Raw genomic sequence first — 19,500 nt, 5'->3', positions numbered from 1 at the left:
TCAGGGGAAGCGGGCAGCATGAACTGTTAGCACCACACACTCAGCAGCTGAAGGATAGGGGTATCAGCCTGATAAAGGGTGTCTAGATAGGGCACCAAAAGCATCTACTACAGATAGTGTACAGTGAGCTGGGTTGCAGGGAGGTGTCACTGTGGGGAGGAGAGTGGAACAAAAGTGAGGTTATAGTACACAATAGGGGTAAATGGCGGATGGGATGGGGTTGAAAAGGTTAGCTTGGAGTAGAGGGAAGCTTGGTTAAGTGGTGCTTGGGTAAAGGATGGGGAGGAAGATGTATATGGAAAATAGAATGGGGGTTGAAGAATGATGATATGGGTCAAAAATGATGGTGTGGGTGCTGGGTGGGTGTAAGAGGAAGGGATGCTTGGTGGAATGGTCGAGCTGGAGGTATGGGGAGAGAAGAGTGGCTGGATGGGAGAGTGGGTGGTGGGGTGTGAATGGAGATGCTTGGGTCTGTACCACCTGTCCTCCAGGTATGGCATCCCTGGATAACAAGGCCACAGGGCGGATGGGGATGCGGGCAGCTGTGTACTACATGGTGACTACGGTCATTGCGGTCTTCATCGGCATTCTCATGGTCACCATCATCCATCCTGGGAAGGGCTCCAAGGAGGGGCTGCACCGTGAGGGCCGGATTGAGACCATCCCTACAGCTGATGCCTTCATGGACCTGGTCAGGTGATGTCCTTTCTAATTTCGATGGGAATTCTGGCCCTATGTGCATCAATGTATACTCAAGGAGAGACAAAGGGGACAGGCTGACCCAGCCTGAAAGTGCAACATCCAAGTTGGGCCTAGTTTTATTGATGCCCATATTCTGGCTTGGAGCTTTGCACAAATTCTCTGAGAGCAGCTGACTCCTAGGATAGGATATTTTGACCCTTAGCTTAGGGAAGCTATATCTTGGGATAGGCTCAAGACAGACGATGTTTGCTGTTCCCAGGATCTGTTGGAGGGTGAATGATTCTCTTAGAACAGCAAGATTTTGCCAGCCCAATTAAGGCTAGCCATAGTTCTACCCTAGCCGCTGACTTGGGGGGAGGTGGAGGAGTGCAGGAGCTGAATGGTTTATCTTATCCTTTTTTGAGGCATCACTGGCACATGTATATGAATTGAAGTCCCTGTATATGAATAGGGTCCTACTATAGGATTTAGACAGACCTGAGATGGATTTGAGGTCCATCTGTATGCCTTAGCAGCTATGTAGTTTTGGGTAACTTACATAAAATATTTTGTTCCTTGTGTGTGTGTGTGTGTGTGTGTGTGTGTGTGTGTGTATGTATGTAAAATGGGGACATCAATAGCACTCGCTTTTAGGGATATTGTCGTGTTTAAATCAGAACATATAGGTAAGGCACTTAGCTTACTTAGCTTGGACTGGCAGTGGTTCTCAACCTTCTGGCCCTTTAAATACAGTTCCTCATGTTGTGACCCCCAACCATAAAATTATTTTCGTTGCTACTTCATAACTGTAATTTTGCTACTGTTATGAATTGTAATGTAAATATCTGATATGCAGGATGGTCTTAGGTGACCCCTGTGAAAGGGTCGTTCGACCCCCAAAGGGGTCGCAAACCCACAGGTTTGAGAAACCGCTGGGACTAGAGTAAGTGTTCAAAATGTTGGGCTGCCATTATTACTGTTGCCTTTGCTAATATTATTACTATTATCATCCTAGATGCCTTTCTAACAGCTAATCTCTTCCCTTCATCTGATGTTTTTCTGCAGAAATATGTTTCCGCCCAACCTTGTGGAGGCCTGCTTCAAACAGGTCAGGGAAAAGTACAGTTTGATCAAGGAGGGTTGGAGGGTGGTGGGGACTTGCTGCTGAGCGAACGGACCAGGGATCAGGGGTGGGAAGACGAGCCTGACAGAGCAATGGCCATTGGCATGATGTTCAAGGGAGGGTTAGAGAGAAGGATATAGGCCAAGGGCTTCCTGGGGTTGGTACTAGAGGAGGAACCAAGACTTTTGACTGGAGACAGGCCCCCAAATCTGAGCATTGCCCAGGGAGCTTGTGAAAAATGCAGACTCTACTCATTCTTTGATGATCTGGTCATTCACTCTCTCATTCTTCTACTCATTCACTCATTCTTCTATGCATTGGTCAAATCATTCATTCATTCATCAGATCTGTTGAATAAGACTCTCCAGGCTGTGGGAATCAGGAATTGGTATTTGAAAGACATTTCTTCAGGTGATTCTGTTGCATCCATTGAGTCAAATTTGGCCCCAAATCTCTCCGTATTTCAGTTCAAGACACAGTACAGCACGAGGTTGGTAACCAGGACCGTTGTGAGGACAGAGAATGGATCTGAGCAGAGCGCCTCCATGCCTCCTCCATCTTCAATGGAGAATGGAACCAGCCTCCTGGAAAATGTCACACGAGCCTTGGGCACCCTGCAGGAGGTGCTGACCTTTGAGGAGATTGTGCCTGTGCCTGGCTCAGCCAATGGCATCAATGCCCTGGGCCTTGTGGTCTTCTCTGTGGCCTTTGGGCTGGTCATTGGTGGCATGAAACACAAGGGCCGAGTCCTGCGGGACTTCTTCGACAGCCTCAATGAGGCTATTATGAGGCTGGTGGGCATCATTATCTGGTGAGTGCTGGACTGTGTAGGGTGAGTGGTGATGGCACAGGGAAGGATGGAGCCAGGGATGGGAAGTCAGTCAGTTGGGCAGCTGCTGATAGGGTCATCAGGACCATTTGGCCAAAGTCATTTATATATGTATTGGTTAATTCACTCTCTCATTTACTCATTTGATCACTTATTTATTCACTCTTTTCTGCAATGATTTATTCACTCATTTACTTCTGTATTCATCTGTGCATTGGTTAATTCAGTCATTCATACATTCATTCATTCGTAATTTCATTCATGAACTCATTCATTAATTAATTTACTTACTTATTCAGTCATTTATTCATTTGGACCCACTTATTCATCTCTGTATTTGTTCACTCTCTCAGATATTTCCTGCATTCATTCATCTATTTACTTAACACACTCATTTGTTCACTCTCCCTCTCATTCATGTCTCATTTACTCATTTTTTACTCATTTATCCACTCACTAATTATTCCTTAATTGATGCATGTATTCATTTATTCTTTAAATCCCTTCACACCATCACCAATTTCTTCTCTTATTTAGCAGACATTTCCCAGGCTGACTTTGTCTCGAATTCTGGAACAAAGATGCATTAGTCCTTGTCTTCAAGGAGCTTACAAAGTCTTGGGAGAGACAGACACATACTAGATCAATATACTACAAGGTGGAAGGTTCTATAGAAATGGGATGTTAAAAAATGTGAACATGGAGAAGGGAGCCAATGGAGGGATATGCAGTGAACTCTTTCTGGGAAGGTGAGGAGGGAGTAATGAAGAAGGTCACCTATTAGAAGGAGACCTTATAAGATTGCATGCCATGGGCCTTGTGAGGTGAGTAGGAATCCAACAGGACAGAAAGAGGGGAGAGGTACTTCAAGCAGAGGGAAGAGACCATGTAAAGCTGGAAAACCTGAGTTGCTTGGAGCATGGTGAGGAGTTCAGGAAGGCAGGAGCATACAGCAAATTGGGAGTTGTGGTGAAAGATGTTAACAAGGCTCTCTGGTTCCAAATCAAGAAAGACTTAGTATGTCACCCCAAATGATTTTAAAGTTGTGTAGGGGGTTAGAGGCCAATTTAAGAACTTGGAAAAGCAGCTGAGGGGGAGCGGAGGGGGAGTTTATCAAGGATAAGCAAGAAGATTGACGGGTATTGAAGGCTCAACTGAATCGAGAACCATGAGTTTATAGTGGTGTCCTTGGCATGGTTGGGGGAAATATCCCTATGTGCCAGGAGGAGAGAAGTGATATTCAATTGATTCAGAGTTAGGAATTTTGCAGAGGATGAGATGGAAGGATGGAGGTGAGAGAGTTGGGAAAGGAGTTTGCAGAGTAATCATAGAGATAAGTGTAGACTTGGAGATAAATCAACAACCACTGCCCAGGGCTAACCCTGAGACCAGCTTGAGTTTGTCTGGAGAAGACCCTGCATCCTCATTCTCACGACTTAGCTTCAGTTTCATGATTTCTGACCCAAGTTATTGAACCACATTCCCGAGAGTCCCTCACCTCCTCCAATACATCCACCATGACAATGGCCAAGCATAGCCTTCAATTTCTAAAGAGAGAGGAATAACAGTTGAAGCCCAGTGATGGGTGAATGATGGCATCACTGGCAGACACAAGACTAAGCAATGGGTTAGTTTGTGGGGAAAATAGGTGAGCCATTAAAGAACTCACTTCTGTCTCCTCTACTCTCCTTTTCACTCACTGTCCCAGCCAATTGGTCTTCTTTCTGCTCCTCCAATACTCCCAGCTCATGCTCATCTCAGGGTCTTTGCACTATGCCTGCAATGCTTCCCCCTCAGAGATACATGGTTCCTTCTCATGATTCAGGCCTCAGCTTAAATGTCACCTCTTCAGATAAGCTCTTTCTGACCTCTCACATTTAAGCAGCCCCAGTCAATGACTATCTTTTGCAGTTATCACCACCTGAAGTTCTTTTAATGACATGTTTCTATGTGTACTGTGTAATTTCCTCATTTGAGTGTAAGCACCATGAGGTCAGGGACTATGTGACTGCAACATAGTAGGTGCTCAATATATATTTATGGAGTGAATGAATAAACAGATGATTTGATAAGACAGGTCATTTGAAATGACGGTGGGAAATCCAGGTGAAATAGCTCAGGGCTGGTGAATGAGTGAGAATATGCACTTATAGGCAAGAGAATAGGGGCATGGAAGTGAGAGCTGTAGAACAAAGAGTTGGGGGCAGTGAATAGGAAGTTAAAGGGCAGGAGCTAGGGATTGTCTGGGCAATGTTTTGGGAAAGAGTCCTGAAGAGAGTAATTTTGGGGAGGGGGACTTGAATGGGGGTGTGGATGAAGGAGAGCCCTTATAAGATTGCATGCCATGGAGTCGTAGGAACTTTTCTGCTGTCTGGGGTTGACCTGTAGGTGAGCAGGAAGAGCAGGTAGGACATGTTTGTGGGTGGTGTTGAGTGCTGAATGCTGGGCACTGTCTTGCTCTAGGGTCTTATAAGGGCAAAGCCTTGGGACACCAGCTCTGGGCTTGTAGTGGAAGTCATGAGGGAGCCCTGACTGGTGTCTGGTTTGGCCCAGGTACGCACCTGTGGGCATCCTGTTCCTGATTGCTGGGAAGATCCTAGAGATGGAAGACATGGCCGTTCTGGGGGGTCAGCTGGGCATGTACACCCTGACTGTAATTGTGGGCTTGTTTCTCCATGCCGGTGGTGTCCTGCCTCTCATCTACTTCCTCATCACCCATCGGAACCCCTTCCCCTTCATCGGGGGCATGCTGCAGGCCCTGATCACTGCCATGGGCACGTCTTCCAGGTATGACCTTGTCTCCCAACACTGGTACACTTCCTAGGTTTATTTGTCTTCCATGGGCTCTTCTGGGGTACCTGCCCTCTCCCTGCTGCAGAACATCTTCTGAGTTGTTCAGTAATGTCAGGGGTTCCTGAAGGTGGCTTATCTGCACACTGTTTTTGTCCTGGGCTGACTCTCCTGACTCCTTTTCTCCTTTCCTGTGTCTCTATTTTATGTGGAGGAGAACCAGCTGCCACTTAAACAAATATTTTTATTGATTTCAGAGAAGAAAGGAGAGGGAGAGAGAGATAGAGGCATCACGGATGAGAAGAGAATCATTGATTGGCTGCCTCCTGCATGCCCCCTAGTGGGGATTGAGCCTGCAACCCCAGCATGTGCTCTTGACTGGAATCGAACCTGGGATGCTCTATCCACTGAACCAAACCAGCTAGGGCCAGCTGCCACTTTTGGGGTTAGGATGAGGGCTCCAACATGCCCCATGTTCCCAGTCATTTTCTAGCTCAGAGAGTCTCACTCTCTTTGAGATGGTGCCTGGAAGCTCTCTTGACTTCCTTCTCCTTTTTGGGGGGTTTCAGGTGGTTAATAAAGAGCTACCCTTTCCCTCATCCAAATTCAAAATAATTTGAGATGTATCACAAACACCAACCAGATGGAAGAAAAGTATCTTTTTTTTATTGCCCATAATGCTGATCGGTGAATGTGCCTTTTGATCTGTGGCCAAGTAGGACTGATGCCACTGTACCCCAGAATTGAACTCACCTGGGCCGGAGCTAGGGCTCGTCTGGGCAATGTCTAGGGAAAGAGTTCTGAAGAGAGTAATTTTGGGGGGGACTTGAGTGGGGCTGGACACCCAAAGGCCCTCTCCGTGTTCAGGTTTTTCCCTGCATGACATAAAGCTGACCAGACGGAGCACATGTTTTGTGGGCAGGCTGATTCCCTAATGAGATGCCCACTGTTTGGACAAAACTCACCAATCACTCTTCCTCCTTTAGGGAGTGGTAGGGAGAGAGACCGAGAGGATTAGTGTAGCTGAGGTCACTCCCTGACCAAACACGGGGAATGAGGGACAGTGGTCCACTGTAATCCCCCTGTCTTAGCCCTGAGAGGAGGACAGCAAGAATACCTTTAGTCCTCCCTTTCTGGGGGTGGATAGATAGAGTGAACTAGTGGCATGAACTAGTGTAGTAATTATCCTTCAGCTATTGGCTTTAACTGGGACAAGGAATCTTTAGCCTGGAGGACACCATTGCTGTGAGCTCCTTGTGTTGTGAGGAGTCCCTCTTCAGCATGCAGTTATCAGCCTCTGAAATGTTGGAACCCTGCCATCTGCCCCTGGCTCTGGCTTCCACCTGGCCTTCCAATGTTCTCAAGGGGAACCCTCCTTTGGCCTATTGCTGCTCCAGCCCCGCACCGCCATCCCCTGCTCTCAGCCCCTGGGGCTCTCTCTCTCAGCTCTGCGACACTGCCCATTACCTTCCGCTGCCTGGAGGAGGGCCTGGGTGTGGACCGCCGCATCACCAGGTTCGTGCTGCCCGTGGGGGCCACTGTCAACATGGACGGCACTGCCCTCTACGAGGCCCTGGCAGCCATCTTCATTGCCCAAGTCAACAACTACGAGCTCAACCTGGGTCAGATCACAACTATCAGGTGAGATAGTCTTTGTGGGACCTGCCAGCTGTTGAGACCTAAGAAGTCATTAGTGTGGCTAGGGGAGGAGGCAGCTCAAGGTCACGGGAGACTTTGGATGCTAGCAGGGAGATGTGGGTAGAGGCCAGTCACCCATGCCAGATGAGGTTCAAGGCAAGACTGCAATCTGAGACTGTCAGGAGCTGGCCAGGTGTTCCAATCAGACCTCCTCTCACATGCTATTGTGGGAGACCCTTTGTCTCCAGTATTTTTCAAATGGCCGGAGGTTCTTGTTATAAATATGGATTCCTGGGCCGCATCACCCAGAAGTTCTGACTTAATCATTATTAAAAAGTGAAATGCTATCACCTCCTTCAGGTCTATGCTCCAATGTCACCTCTTCAGGGAAGCATTCCCTGAATACCCTATTTAAAATTGCATGTCTGGGCTTTCTTAGGCTGAACCTGTTCGCCATGGCACAATCTGTTTTAGTAAATATTTTACTTATTCATTTGCTTATTGCCCGCGTCCCCTACTAGATTGTAGCTCTGTTTGGGCAAGTCTTTTCTTCTATGGGAATTTCTACTAGTTATATAATACATGGTAGATGGTCAATAAATATGGGTTGAACTAGTTAATTTATTGAAGGCTCTGTAAATTCTTATGTAAAGTGCCTTCGTGCCCATTTGCTTGATTCCCACCATACCCCATGAGGTGAGTCAAATAATTGTTTTAGAGAGGAAGAAATGAAAATTGAGGCAGGTTAAGTTACTTGCCCAAGGTCACCTAGTGGGAAGAGGTGGAGAGTCTGGTAAGTGCAGAGCATGGGGTGGGAGGAGGGATGGGTGGGTGGGAGGAAGCTGTGTTAGGAAGCAGAGGCATGTATATGTGGGCAGTAGTTTCAGATTCTCTTGCCCACCAGACCTGCCTTCTTCTGTCCCACACTCAGCAACCCCATGCTGCCTTCATGTGCACAGGAAGTACCTGGAGCTCATGGGGCTGGGGTTCTCCATTTCCTGTGGTTCCGGTAACAGGTCTCATAAGTATTCACTATTAGGGAGTAGCCTCTTGCCCAATCAGTCAGCAAATGTGTATTGTAGTAGTACTGACTTGGTTCCAGGAGCTGGGACTATGGCTGTGAGCAACACACTCATGGTTCTGCACTGCGTCTTTTGAAATCAGATGGCACAGCTGACTCAGGGTCCTGGGCAGGTGTCATTGAGGATTTTCATCACGGCTTGGGCTGCTGGTAGTAAGGACTCTGCATGAACTCCCAGCAAAGGCTGGCTAGAATGTGCTGGACTCAGCTCTGCAAGGCTCTTCTCTCATTCAGGGATTTTTTTGGAGGACGACAACACTCAGTGTGACTCCTGTGCTGATAGAGGCCCAAGGCCAGTTTCTTGTCTGGTTGGGAGATCCTACTTTGGACCTGATCTGAGCTTAACTCAAAGAAGTTCGAGTTGGCTTCTTGGATCAAGCTGGAATTAGCTCATCCCATTGAGAGTGTGCTATGTGCCTCCCGAGGGCACCCACATGCCAGGGCTGGTGTTTAGGGGAGATAGTCTCTCTTATTTAGAATAATGGTAATAATAGCCCTTCCTGAAGCCCCATTCATGAAACACTGTGCTCTTTTACCCTCACAATAACCTATAAGGTAGGTATACATCTCCCATTCTACAGATGAGGAAATAGAGGCTCTGAGTTTATGTACAAGGTCATATGGCTAATGAATGGAGTCTACTGGGCCCCAAAGTCCATTCTTTGTCCACAAACCCAAGTGCTCAGTCACTGTTCTGATAGAGACATCATCTTGGCTAAGTGTCCTAAGTGGCTCCATGGTCATAATTATAAAATTTGGGAAGGGTCTTCTAAGGCCACCAGATAGAGGGGTGTAACTTCAGGGCACTAAAGCCTTTCCTGGCAAGCTCAGTGGCTTTAGAATTCTTCTTAGCACCCCATACCAGGCAATCAGAGTTGATGTAGGAGCTAAAATCTTGCTTACTCTTGATCCAGTCAGACTTGTACCTGACGTTGGGCCACTATCTCTTTTATTTTCCATGGGTTCTACCTTTTAGTTTTTCAAAACCATATGTAATTATTTTTTACTTGCTCAGCATCATAGACAATTTCTTCATTTGGTTCTAAACTTTGCCCCTCTTCCAGAGTTCCATTCCTAGCAGCTGTACCAACCTACCTATTTCCAATATATGTGCATACAGGGAACTCAATCTCCTGGTTCATGGCTGCTGCCTGGGGTGATTCTTCTGCCCTCTTCCAGCCCACAAGGCAGTTCAGTTAAAAACCTACTCTTGCACCTACAATATGAGTTGTCTAAATGTTCAAAAGTCCATCTTAGAAGGACTTCCAAACAGATCCCGGGAAAGGATGAGAAGACCCATCTGTACTGGCACTCCATGAGTCACACTGGATTTGCCTTTTATTTGGGGGACTTTAATTTAAGATGCCCTGGGGAACTCACTTCTTTCCTTCTGCATACTATTTCTCACTATCTTTCTCATCTCTCCATTTTCTTCTCCTGCTTCCCTGTGTTCTTTCTCCATTTGCAGTATCACTGCGACAGCGGCCAGCGTTGGGGCTGCTGGCATTCCCCAGGCGGGTCTGGTCACCATGGTCATTGTGCTCACATCAGTCGGCCTGCCCACTGAAGACATCACGCTGATCATAGCTGTGGACTGGTTCCTGTGAGTGTCCTTCAGACCCTGCTGCTATCTCTCCTCGGACCCCTGCTTTCCATTCAGGATCCCCCAACCTATAGGTCCTCATTCTAGCAAGGACACAGAGTTCTAGACTTTTAGAGTGAAAGGGGGCCTTGGGGATACTCCTAACCATGGCCTGTGGATCCCAAAGTCCATAGAATTAACCTTGGGAAGTAGGGCAAAAAGGAGATAAGTGATGGAGGTTTTACCCATCAACCAGAAAGGCCCCCTTTTTACCTGTTTTATGTAGAAGTCACAAAAGGTGATCTGTGGGACAGAGCTGGGATGCAAATATATTTTTAAAAGTCTCAACTTTAAAAATAGGAGGGTTACATAAAATAAGTCTGGACTTCCCCATTCTGTATGCTGTTCAGCTCATAACTCCTAATTTTCTATTGAATGTTTACATCCTTAAATTTGTGTTGCTGAGATCAAATGTGAGCATATCAGAGCTGACCTTAATTACTCATTCCCCTCCATTCTCTTTCTGTTAGGAGGGGAACCGAGGACAGAGAGGGGAGGAGACCTGCTTGGTCTGGAATTGGATTGGAATGTGAACCCCCCAACTCTCAGACTCGGGGAACCCCCTCTGCTGTATCATCTCCCCTCGGGTGCTCTTCCGGCCTTGGTTAATGGAAGTTAATGGTTAACGTTCTCTCCGCTCCCTTCCCCAGAGATCGACTTCGCACAATGACCAACGTGCTGGGGGACGCCATTGGAGCAGCCGTCATTGAGCATTTGTCTCAGCGGGAGCTAGATCTGCAGGAAGCTGAGCTCACCCTCCCCAGCCTGGGGAAGCCCTACAAGTCACTCATGGCACAAGAGAAGGGGGCCTCCAGGGGACGGGGTGGCAATGAGAGTGCCATGTGAGGGATGTCTTGGGAAAAACCCACTGCCTGAATGACCCACACCCTGAACACATATTCTGTCCGACGTGTTTGAGGGAAACTAAGATAAAGGAGCAGGAATGAAAGGATGTCCACAGTCTTCATTTCTCTCTGAGCCTATACTGAGAACTTGAGGGAGGTTGGGCAAGGGTGGAAATTGGAAATGTTTTTCCTGGGGTTGTGGGTATAGGAAGCTTCAGGTTCAACAAGGCGAGGGGTCATCTCATGCTCCTTATTTTCTTAAGGAGCAGTGTAATTGAAGGAGGCAAAGGGAAACCACTATTTCTTATAATAAAACAATATCCATGGCCTCTGTGTTGGGAGGATCTCAAGACCACTTTCAGGTTCCATGATTGGTTAAAAGGACTTACAAAACTCAGCAAAGCTGATGGGGTACACAAAAGCAGAAGTCGCACTTCACACCGTTTAGGCCTCATTTAGACAATGAAGAGGCTGAACCCCTCCCTGCCACCTCCCATTGGCAATGGCTGGGGCAATAACCCTTCTTAATTCCAGCTCAGAGAGCAGAGGGAGCACCTGTACCCTAGGAAGTCCCCACTTTGGTTTCCAGGGCCCAGTTCCTAACCCGCTCCCCCCCGACCCCATTTTACCCCCTCACTTCATCTCCCCACCCATGTAAACAAAGTTTGGGGCATTTGGAAAGGTACCTCTCTGCTCTGAGAAGGCAGGGGGCAGGGGGCCTCCCATGACTGCACAGGGATGTGCTTTAATTTTTACTTTGGTCTCAGAACAAGAAATAGATGGCATTGACTCCCAGGGCTCTGGCTGGTAAATGCCATCCTTATCTGCAAGGCTGAGAAAACCTCCCCACCTCTTTCTCCTCAACCATTGAGAGAGAAATGACAGCCCCAGAGAGAGACAGGATATGGTACAGGACCTAGGAGGCGAGGGGCTGCCTCTGCCACGACACAGGCACACTCACAGATTTCTGGTTTATTGCAGTGAAAGGACACAGATTAAAATCAGCAAAGGCAAGTAGCACATGGGACAAGGTCCAGGGGACATCAGATGTGAGCTTCCAGTTGTCCCTTCTTCGTGGAATTGCATGGCTGGCACTTTTTCTGCCACCATCAGTGCATGACAACACATAAAGTATTGCCAGGTAGGGAATCTCACCTGACCCTTGGTGTCCAGGATTTTTATTGGGAGTTTGTTGTGTAGGTGTGGAGTGCCTGCTGACCTTAATTACTCATTCTTCAGTTCCCCCAGAGGTCAAACTAATACAGCATTGCCCAGTGAACAAAAATAGGCATTTGCTGTAAATTACACTGTCAGCATAGAATACCTGGTATAGCTCAAGACTCCAGGCATACAAAGACACTTAAAAAAATGAAAAATTTTTTTTTACCCTAGTCAGTTTGGCTCAGTGGAGAGAGCGTCAGCCTGCTGACTGAAGGGTCCTGGGTTCGATTCTGGTCAAGGGCACGTACCTTGGTTGCAGGCTCCTCCTCAGCCCAGGCCCTGGTTGGGACAGGTGCAGGAGGCAACTAATCCATGAGTTTCTCTCACATCAATATTTCTCTGTCTTTCCCTCTCTCTTCCACTTGTTCTAAAAATCAATGGAAAAATATCCTCATGTAAGGATTAAGAGAAATAAATAAATAAATAAATAAATAAATAAATTTTCCTATGATTTAAAAATAATGTAATTGTTAAAAAAATGTTTTTACTGATTTCAGAGAGAAAGGGAGAGAGAAAGAGAGAGAGAGAGAGAGAGGGAGAGGGAGAGGAGAGGAGAGAGAGAGAGAGAGAGAGAGAGAGAGAGAGAGAGAGAGAGAGAGAGAAACATCAATGATGAGAGAGAATCATGGATCAGCTGCTTTCTGCATGCCCTCTACTGGGGATCGAGCAATCCAGACATGTGCCCTGACAAGGAATCAAAACCATGACCTTCTGGTTCTTAGGTCAATGCTCAACCACTGAGCCACACCAGCCAGGCCAAAGACACTTTTATCAGGCAAGATATCCCAAGGGCTCAAAGGTCACCTCCCAGGAGCCAATAAAGATCCAATCTTTTCTTTGGGATGTGCAGGCTTTGAGCACCCCTAGCCATCTGACTTAACCTTTTATTTTATACCCTCCACAGTTGAGAATAGAGGAAGCAGCTTCCAATGGGGATGAGTAGCCCCAACTCTTGATTCCTGAGAGCAATTGGCCTAGACACCTACCCCATGCTAGCCTCAAGGGGCTCTGTGTCTCCTAACTACACAAGGGTGGACGTTGGCCTCTTAGCATTATTTTCCTGCAGTCTAGTAAACCAGGTGGGACATTAAATATGACCTTAATATAGGTTTGGAGAAAACACATGTGAAGTAAACAAAGAGTAAAATGATTCTACCTATCAGGTAACTCAACTCCATGGCCCCTTTGTCCAGGAAACATGACATTAATTTTTTTTCTAAGTTAAATTAAGCTTCACTTGAGCATCTGTCCTTTCCAAGGGATATTCAAGCACAGGTATGTTTTGGAATGCCCCCACCCCAACTTTTGGGATCCTAAGGGATCCATTGGACATAAATAATTGAGAGAACTTGGAAGAGAATTCTAGAATTCTTTGATCTATTTGTAGTCACCATGGAGACATTTATGGTCAGAGACAAGAAATAATTCATGCAAAGGCAAGAGCCTCTTCTGCTTATTGTTGACAAAAGTCCCCAATCTGAGGTGTGGAAAAGAGAGACTTTAGTTAGGTGAACAGTTGCAACTAGGGGAAATGCAGCCTCTGGTGGAAATTGAAAGTGTGTCTGCTGAGGCAAAGGGAGTCTGCCTTTTACAGAGAAAGTACCTGCCCTGGTTTCCGATTGGTCCATTTTTAGGTGAATGAGTAATCAAGTGGGCACAGTTTGATTGGTCCAAAGAGCACTATCCTGATTGGTCAGCATTGTGTGTTCTGATTGATCATCATGGAGCTGCTCTGATTGGTCAGTATAGATGCAAATGAAGATGTAACTGTAGTTGCAAGATAAGGCAGGTTTCAGCCCAGGATTGGAAGATGATACCAGGAACTCCCTTATAAGGGTAGACTCAGATGGCAGGAACACAGTGCAGAAGGCTGGCAGCTCAGCCTGTGGCTTTTCCCTGAAACGCACAGTGCAGGGGAGGCCTCTGTCAGCAATGGGTGCTAGACTCTGGTTATGAATTTGTGCCCAGTTAACCACAAGGAGACCTTCTTGCCAGATATAGTCCTTCTTGAGGTTTCCACTGTAAAACGTCCTACTCCACATTTGACCCTGGGGAACTTTGCCTGGGATCCCAGGCTCAAACCAGAAATTCAGCCTCAGGCCTCACACCGCCCCATGGTCAGTGGCCTGTGTTTCCAGTGTGCTCCTTGTAGGAGCAGGGTATATTACTTTGCCAGGGCTGCATGACAAAGTCCCACAGACTGGAAGGCTTAAATAACAGACATTGATTTTCTTATACTTTTGGAGGCTGGCAGTCTGAGATCAAGTTGTCAGCAGGACTGGTTTCTGTTGAGGATTCTCTCCGTAGCTGGTAGATGGCTCTCTTCTCTTTGCACGTTCATATGATCAATGGATTTTTACATATTGATTTCATATTCTGCAACTTGACTGAATGTCACATAACCTCAGAAATCATCTCTGTAAATGAGTTTGCAGGGCTTCCAAATTAGATGCACATCACATCACTTCTGAGGATACATTTTAAAAGCCTGAGACATTTTTTGAGAGATCTATTTTGTCTTATTGGTTAGTTGACATCAATTCCAATTTAACTCTAATAACATTGACAAATTCTTATCAAAAGCAATGTCAGAGGAAAAAGGTTTATCATTGCCTCCTTCAATCTTTCAAGAAAGATAATCTTAAAAGTTGACAAATTTTAAAAATGTCATCTTACATCTCACATTTGGAAATCTAGATGGTAGGCTCCAAAGAGACGCATAGGCACATGATACGTGTATTGAAATGAGGCTTTCTTAACGAGTTACCTGGGAACCAAGGGAACCTAGACATCATATCTGGAGGTTAATGCAGCTGCCCTAGGAGTGATTCTGGCTCAGCAGGCAGTGTCCTGGGAACAAGCCAAGCTCTGTCTCCACCCCCATAATCCTGAACCCCTGTGACCAAGGCAGGGCACAGAGTCTCCACATAGGAGATACAGTAGGAGACTTAATATTTTTTTAAAAATCCAAACCATTACTTAAGATACCTGAGAAAGCACCAGGCTTTATTTATATAAAGTTAAAATGACTAGTTGTAAAGTGAAAAAGAGAATCCAAGATATGACCTGAAGAAAAAATGGTGAGAGAACAAAGAAGACCCAAGGAAAGTTTTGCTTTAAAACATATAAACTTAAGAAAATGGCCTGGCCCTAGCCAACTTGGCTCAGTGGATAGAGCGTCAGCCTGTGGACTGAGGGGTCCTGGGTTCGATTCCGGCCAAGGGCACATGCCTGGGTTGCCGGGCTTGATCCCCAGTAGGGGGCATACAGGAGGCAGCCAATCAATGATTCTCTCTCATCATTGATGTTTCCATCTCTCTCTCCTTCTCCCTTCCTCTCTGAAATCAATAAAGAAATATATTTAAAAAAAAAGAAAAATAAAATGGCCTGGCCTGTGTGCTCAGTGGTTGAGCGTTGAGCCAGGAACCAAGAGGTCACTGGTTCGATTCCCGGTCAGGGCACAATGCCCGGATTTTGGGCTCAATCCTCAGTAGGGAGCGTGCAGGAGGCAGCTGATGGATGTTTCTTTCTCATCCATGTTTTTATTTCTCTATCCCTTTCCCTTCCTCTTTCTCTAAAAAATCAATTAAACATATTTAAAAAAGAAAAGAAAATGAAAAATATCAGATAAAAGAAGCCAGCATTTCTGGTCCTCAGTATTATGTGCTCAGCTACTCACCGGGGGTCCTGTAACTGCTTTATTCCTGACAGTTACCACCCTGATAAGGAGTTCCCCCAGGGCCCTCTTCATGTCCCTGTTCCGAAGACTGTAGATGAAGGGGTTCAGCATGGGGGTGACCATGGTGTACATCACTGAGGCCACCAAACTTGTCCTAGAGGATGAAGTGGCTGCAGAACTGAGGTAGACCCCCAGGCCTGTGCCATAGAACAAGGAGACCACTGACAGGTGAGACCCACAGGTGGAGAAAGCTTTGTACTTGCCGCCAGCAGAGGAAATCCTCAGGATGGAGGACAAAATCTGAGCATAAGAGAAGAGGATTCCAGAGAGAGGGAAAACAGCTAGGACAATAGTCACAAAATATACCACCATGTTATTGACGAGGGGGTCAGAACAGGTGAGTTTCAGGACTTCAGGGAGATCACAAAACAAGTGTGGGATTTCAATGTTTGTGCAGAAGGACAGTCTCAAGACGGTCAAGGTTTCAAGCAGGGAGCCCATGACACTGATACACCAGGACCCCAGAGCCAGTAGTCCACAGAACCGAGGGCTCATGATGACGGCGTAGTGCAGGGGGTGACAGATGGCCACAAAGCGGTCATAGGCCATGATGGTGAGGAGTAAATTGTCCAAGCACCCAAACACAATGAAAAAAAAAATCTGGGTGATGCAGCCTTCATAGGTGATGGCTCTGCTCTGTGTCTGGATGTTCACCAGCATCTTTGGGACGGTGGTGGAGGTGAAACAGATGTCGACCAAGGACAGGTTGGAGAGGAAGAAGTACATGGGTGTGTGGAGGTGGGAGTCGGAGCTGATGGCCAGAATGATGAGCAGGTTTCCAGTAAATGTGACCAAGTACATGGACAGAAACAGCCCAAAGAGGACAGGCTGCAGGTCCGGCTTCTCTGAGAATCCCAGGAGGAGAAAGTTTCCCACTCTTGTTTGGTTTCCTCTTTCCATGGAGCTGCTGGGTTTTCCCAGAAGGAGGAAAACAAACAAACAAACAAACAAAAAACAACACAAATTTCACTTCAAATAAGAAATCCTTAGAATGATAGAAATATCCTTAATCCAAACCCAGGAAAATCATAGTCATTCATCTTAGGTAATGAACGGTTGGCCTTCTTTGCTGGCAAATTGTGGTTACTGTTGTTACCTGGGGGAATGTCTGTCTCTAGGTCCAGTGGTTCTCAAGTTGTGGTCCCTGACCAGCATCACTTGGTAAGCTGTTAGGGATGCACATTTTGGGGCTCACACGACCTATTGAATCAGATGCTTTGGCTGTGGAGCCAGTGTCTGTGCTTTAACATGCCCGCTCAGGAAGTCTGATGCTCGAAGTCGAGGACTACTTCTTGAGCAGTGGTTGCCTGCATCCGTAAGCAGTCAGCCCATTCCCAGCATCTCTGGCACTTTTTGCCCAGTACTTGTAGGATAGGGGGTTTTCCTAACTCTAGGCAGACCTTCCAGTAACTAAGAGGTTCCTTTATTGTGCTGTGGTTTCTGTATATTAGATCTTCTGGACCTTGGGTTCTCCTGCTAACAAAAATAATAACCCATGTTATTATTAATCATAGTCTACATTTCATGTATATTACTAATGTTCCTAGATAAAATAAAAAACTGAATTTCTAAATATAATCTCTTACGCTTCTAAACATTCAGTTTGTTTTTCACATGAGTTCATCTTTTCTTTTTAGCTTTATTGAGGTATAAGATTTACAAAAATTCGCACCTATTTAATGTATATATCTTGATAAGTTTAAACATAGGCATACAACCATGATACCAACACCACAATCAAGGAAATAAACATAACCATCACCTTAAGAAATGTTCCTGTATTCTTTGTGTGTGTGTGTTTGTGGTAAGAACACCTATGACCGATCCTCTTGACACTTTAAAGTACACAATACCGCACTATAGCAGATCTCTAGAACTTATTCATCTTGCATAACAGAAGTTTTATACCATGGGCTGGAGATAATGAATTGGCAGCTGAAAACCTTTTTTTAGCTGTGTATAATTTTAGTAAGGCAGTTAACACAGAACAAATATGTAAACCAGTAGCCACTTATTTTTATATTTATTTATATTTATTTTTAAATAATCACTCGAGGATATTTTTTTGTTGTTGATTTGAGAGAGAGAGAGACATTGAAGTGAGAGAGAAACATCAATCAGTTGCCTTCCAGACACACCCCAACCAGGGATCAAACTGCAACCTACGTATGTGCCCTGCTGGAGAAGTGAACCGACAACCTTTTGCTGTATGGGTCGAAGATCCAGCCAACTGAGCCATCTGGCCAGGGCACCAGTAGCCATTTTAAAGAGGCATTCAGTGACATACAGTATTTTCAGAATGTTTTGCAACCATTGTTTCCATCTAGTTCCAAAACATTGCATCATTATGGGAACTCACTGTACTATCTTTGTAAGTTTTCTATAAATCTAAAATTAGTAAAAAATAAAAAATAACAAAAAGTGGGTGCAAGGGAAAAACCCCTAGCAGTGTTTACATGTCTAGGAAAATCTCTTAGAAAATAGATCACAATTATTTCACATATTAACAAAAATTTAAATGTCTTAGAACAGGGACTGGAAACTTGCAAATACACAAAAATGAGAGTGATAAATTTACTAAATTAGCTAAAGTTTCTTGAGGCTCTCCATGTGTTGAGCACTTGTGCTATATTTTATATGCCTTGGCTTATTTTATCATCATCACTCTTTTTTATCACTATTGTTTGATTTAACAATGAATATTTGCTTACAATAATACAATGGTGACAATTAAAATGTATAGGTGTTCACTAGGTGATAGACACAAAAATCTTTCCAGTCTTTATCTTTTTAAATTTAATTCTCATATTATCCTTATGAAGAGGATACTATCAGTAGTCTCATTTTACAAATGTGGAAACTAAGACACAGAAACATTAATTAACTTGAGATCACAAGAGGTATGAATAAACTTACCAGTATAAGTCCTCACTAGGCAGAATTCCAGGGAATGTTTCTTGTTTGAATGAAGGAGTGAGTAAATGACTAAATACAGTTTTATAGATAGAAGAATATGGGTGAATCTTTGATAGAGGAACTTGTAGTGGCTCCTGAATAAATGGCTAAGATGGCTGGGTATGAAAGTCTTGACAGATGTTGGGGGCAGAGAGAAAGTCAATTTCCATTAGGAAGGTCAGAGATCCTTAGAATTGGGTCCCAGAAGAGAGAGAGAAAAGGAAGCTGAGAGAAAGAGAAATTGAGACACAGGAATTGTGTAGAATGTTTTAAGTAAATGGATTCTCACTATTGTGCCTCAAGTGATTATTTAAAATAAATATAAATAAATATAAAAATAAGTGGCTACTGGTTTACATATTTGTTTTGTGTTAACTAAAATTATACACAGCTAAAAGAGGTTTTCAGTTGCCAATTCATTATTTCCAGTCCATGGTATAAAACTTCTGTTATGCAAGATGAATAAGTTCTAGAGATCTGCTATAGTGCGGTATTGTGCACTTTAAAGTGTCAAGAGGATAGATCGCCATCTGTACCATCAAAGTTCATCCTTTGAGAGCTCTGCCTGCCTCCATACCTGTTTCCCACAGCAGATATCTGATGGTATTGCCCAACCACTAGTTTCCTTGGTCCTTCCTTCCCTGGGTGATGGATATTTAACCCAGCTCCAAGGATGGGCAGGGAGGGGGCATCAAGCATCTGTGCTCTGAAAAGCACAGTTGGACTCCCTCCTTCCTGGAATAGTTGATCTGTAGGTGAGAGAAGTAAGAGACATGTGTACTGTTTCTGGGGCTTTAGAGACTGAATTCTCACAAATCTTCATTAAGTTAATTGTCCCTTGGTTGCTCTATTCTCTGAACAATTTGGTTCCCAGAAGTGAAGGAACAAAAACAAAACAGAACTTTTTCTTCTAGTTTTGTTCCCTTGGGGTCGTTTTAGATGCCAGCTACATTTAT

At 45.1% G+C, this 19,500-nt stretch overlaps 2 protein-coding genes across 4 annotated transcripts in view; one reads left to right on the top strand and one right to left on the bottom strand.

Moving 5' to 3' along the window:
* The window catches only part of SLC1A6 (solute carrier family 1 member 6), a 19,577-nt gene extending 8,593 nt beyond the window's left edge, over positions 1-10,984 (top strand). The window contains exons 4-10 of one of the 3 annotated variants that reach the window (XM_014465119.2): positions 492-696; positions 1,747-1,789; positions 2,272-2,615; positions 5,187-5,420; positions 6,870-7,064; positions 9,611-9,745; positions 10,435-10,984. In XM_014465119.2, coding sequence (XP_014320605.1) covers positions 492-696; positions 1,747-1,789; positions 2,272-2,615; positions 5,187-5,420; positions 6,870-7,064; positions 9,611-9,745; positions 10,435-10,630 — 1,352 coding nt within the window. In that variant the 3' untranslated portion in view covers positions 10,631-10,984. Of the gene's footprint in view, positions 1-491; positions 697-1,746; positions 1,790-2,271; positions 2,616-5,186; positions 5,421-6,820; positions 7,065-9,610; positions 9,746-10,434 lie in introns of all 3 variants that reach the window. The other 2 variants (XM_023763322.1, XM_023763323.1) reach the window with 2 other exon arrangements.
* A 4,510-nt stretch (positions 10,985-15,494) lies between these two features.
* On the bottom strand, positions 15,495-17,096 carry LOC102422713 (olfactory receptor 7C2). The gene has a single exon (XM_006099686.3). It carries the CDS (start codon positions 16,487-16,489, stop codon positions 15,518-15,520), a length of 972 nt encoding a protein of 323 aa, XP_006099748.1. The 5' UTR covers positions 16,490-17,096; the 3' UTR covers positions 15,495-15,517.
* Between the last annotated feature and the right edge of the window lie 2,404 nt (positions 17,097-19,500).

The sequence above is a fragment of the Myotis lucifugus genome, unplaced genomic scaffold (assembly GCF_000147115.1).
Source record: "Myotis lucifugus unplaced genomic scaffold, Myoluc2.0 scaffold_280, whole genome shotgun sequence".
Classification (NCBI taxonomy): domain Eukaryota; kingdom Metazoa; phylum Chordata; class Mammalia; order Chiroptera; family Vespertilionidae; genus Myotis; species Myotis lucifugus.
Note: the sequence above shows the minus strand (reverse complement) of the source record. Positions and strands in the feature narration are given on the sequence as shown.

Bases quoted from the DNA above. Each gene is read 5' to 3' on its own strand.
- LOC102422713 (XM_006099686.3), bottom strand. From the start codon at position 16,489: ATGGAAAGAGGAAACCAAACAAGAGTGGGAAACTTTCTCCTCCTGGGA.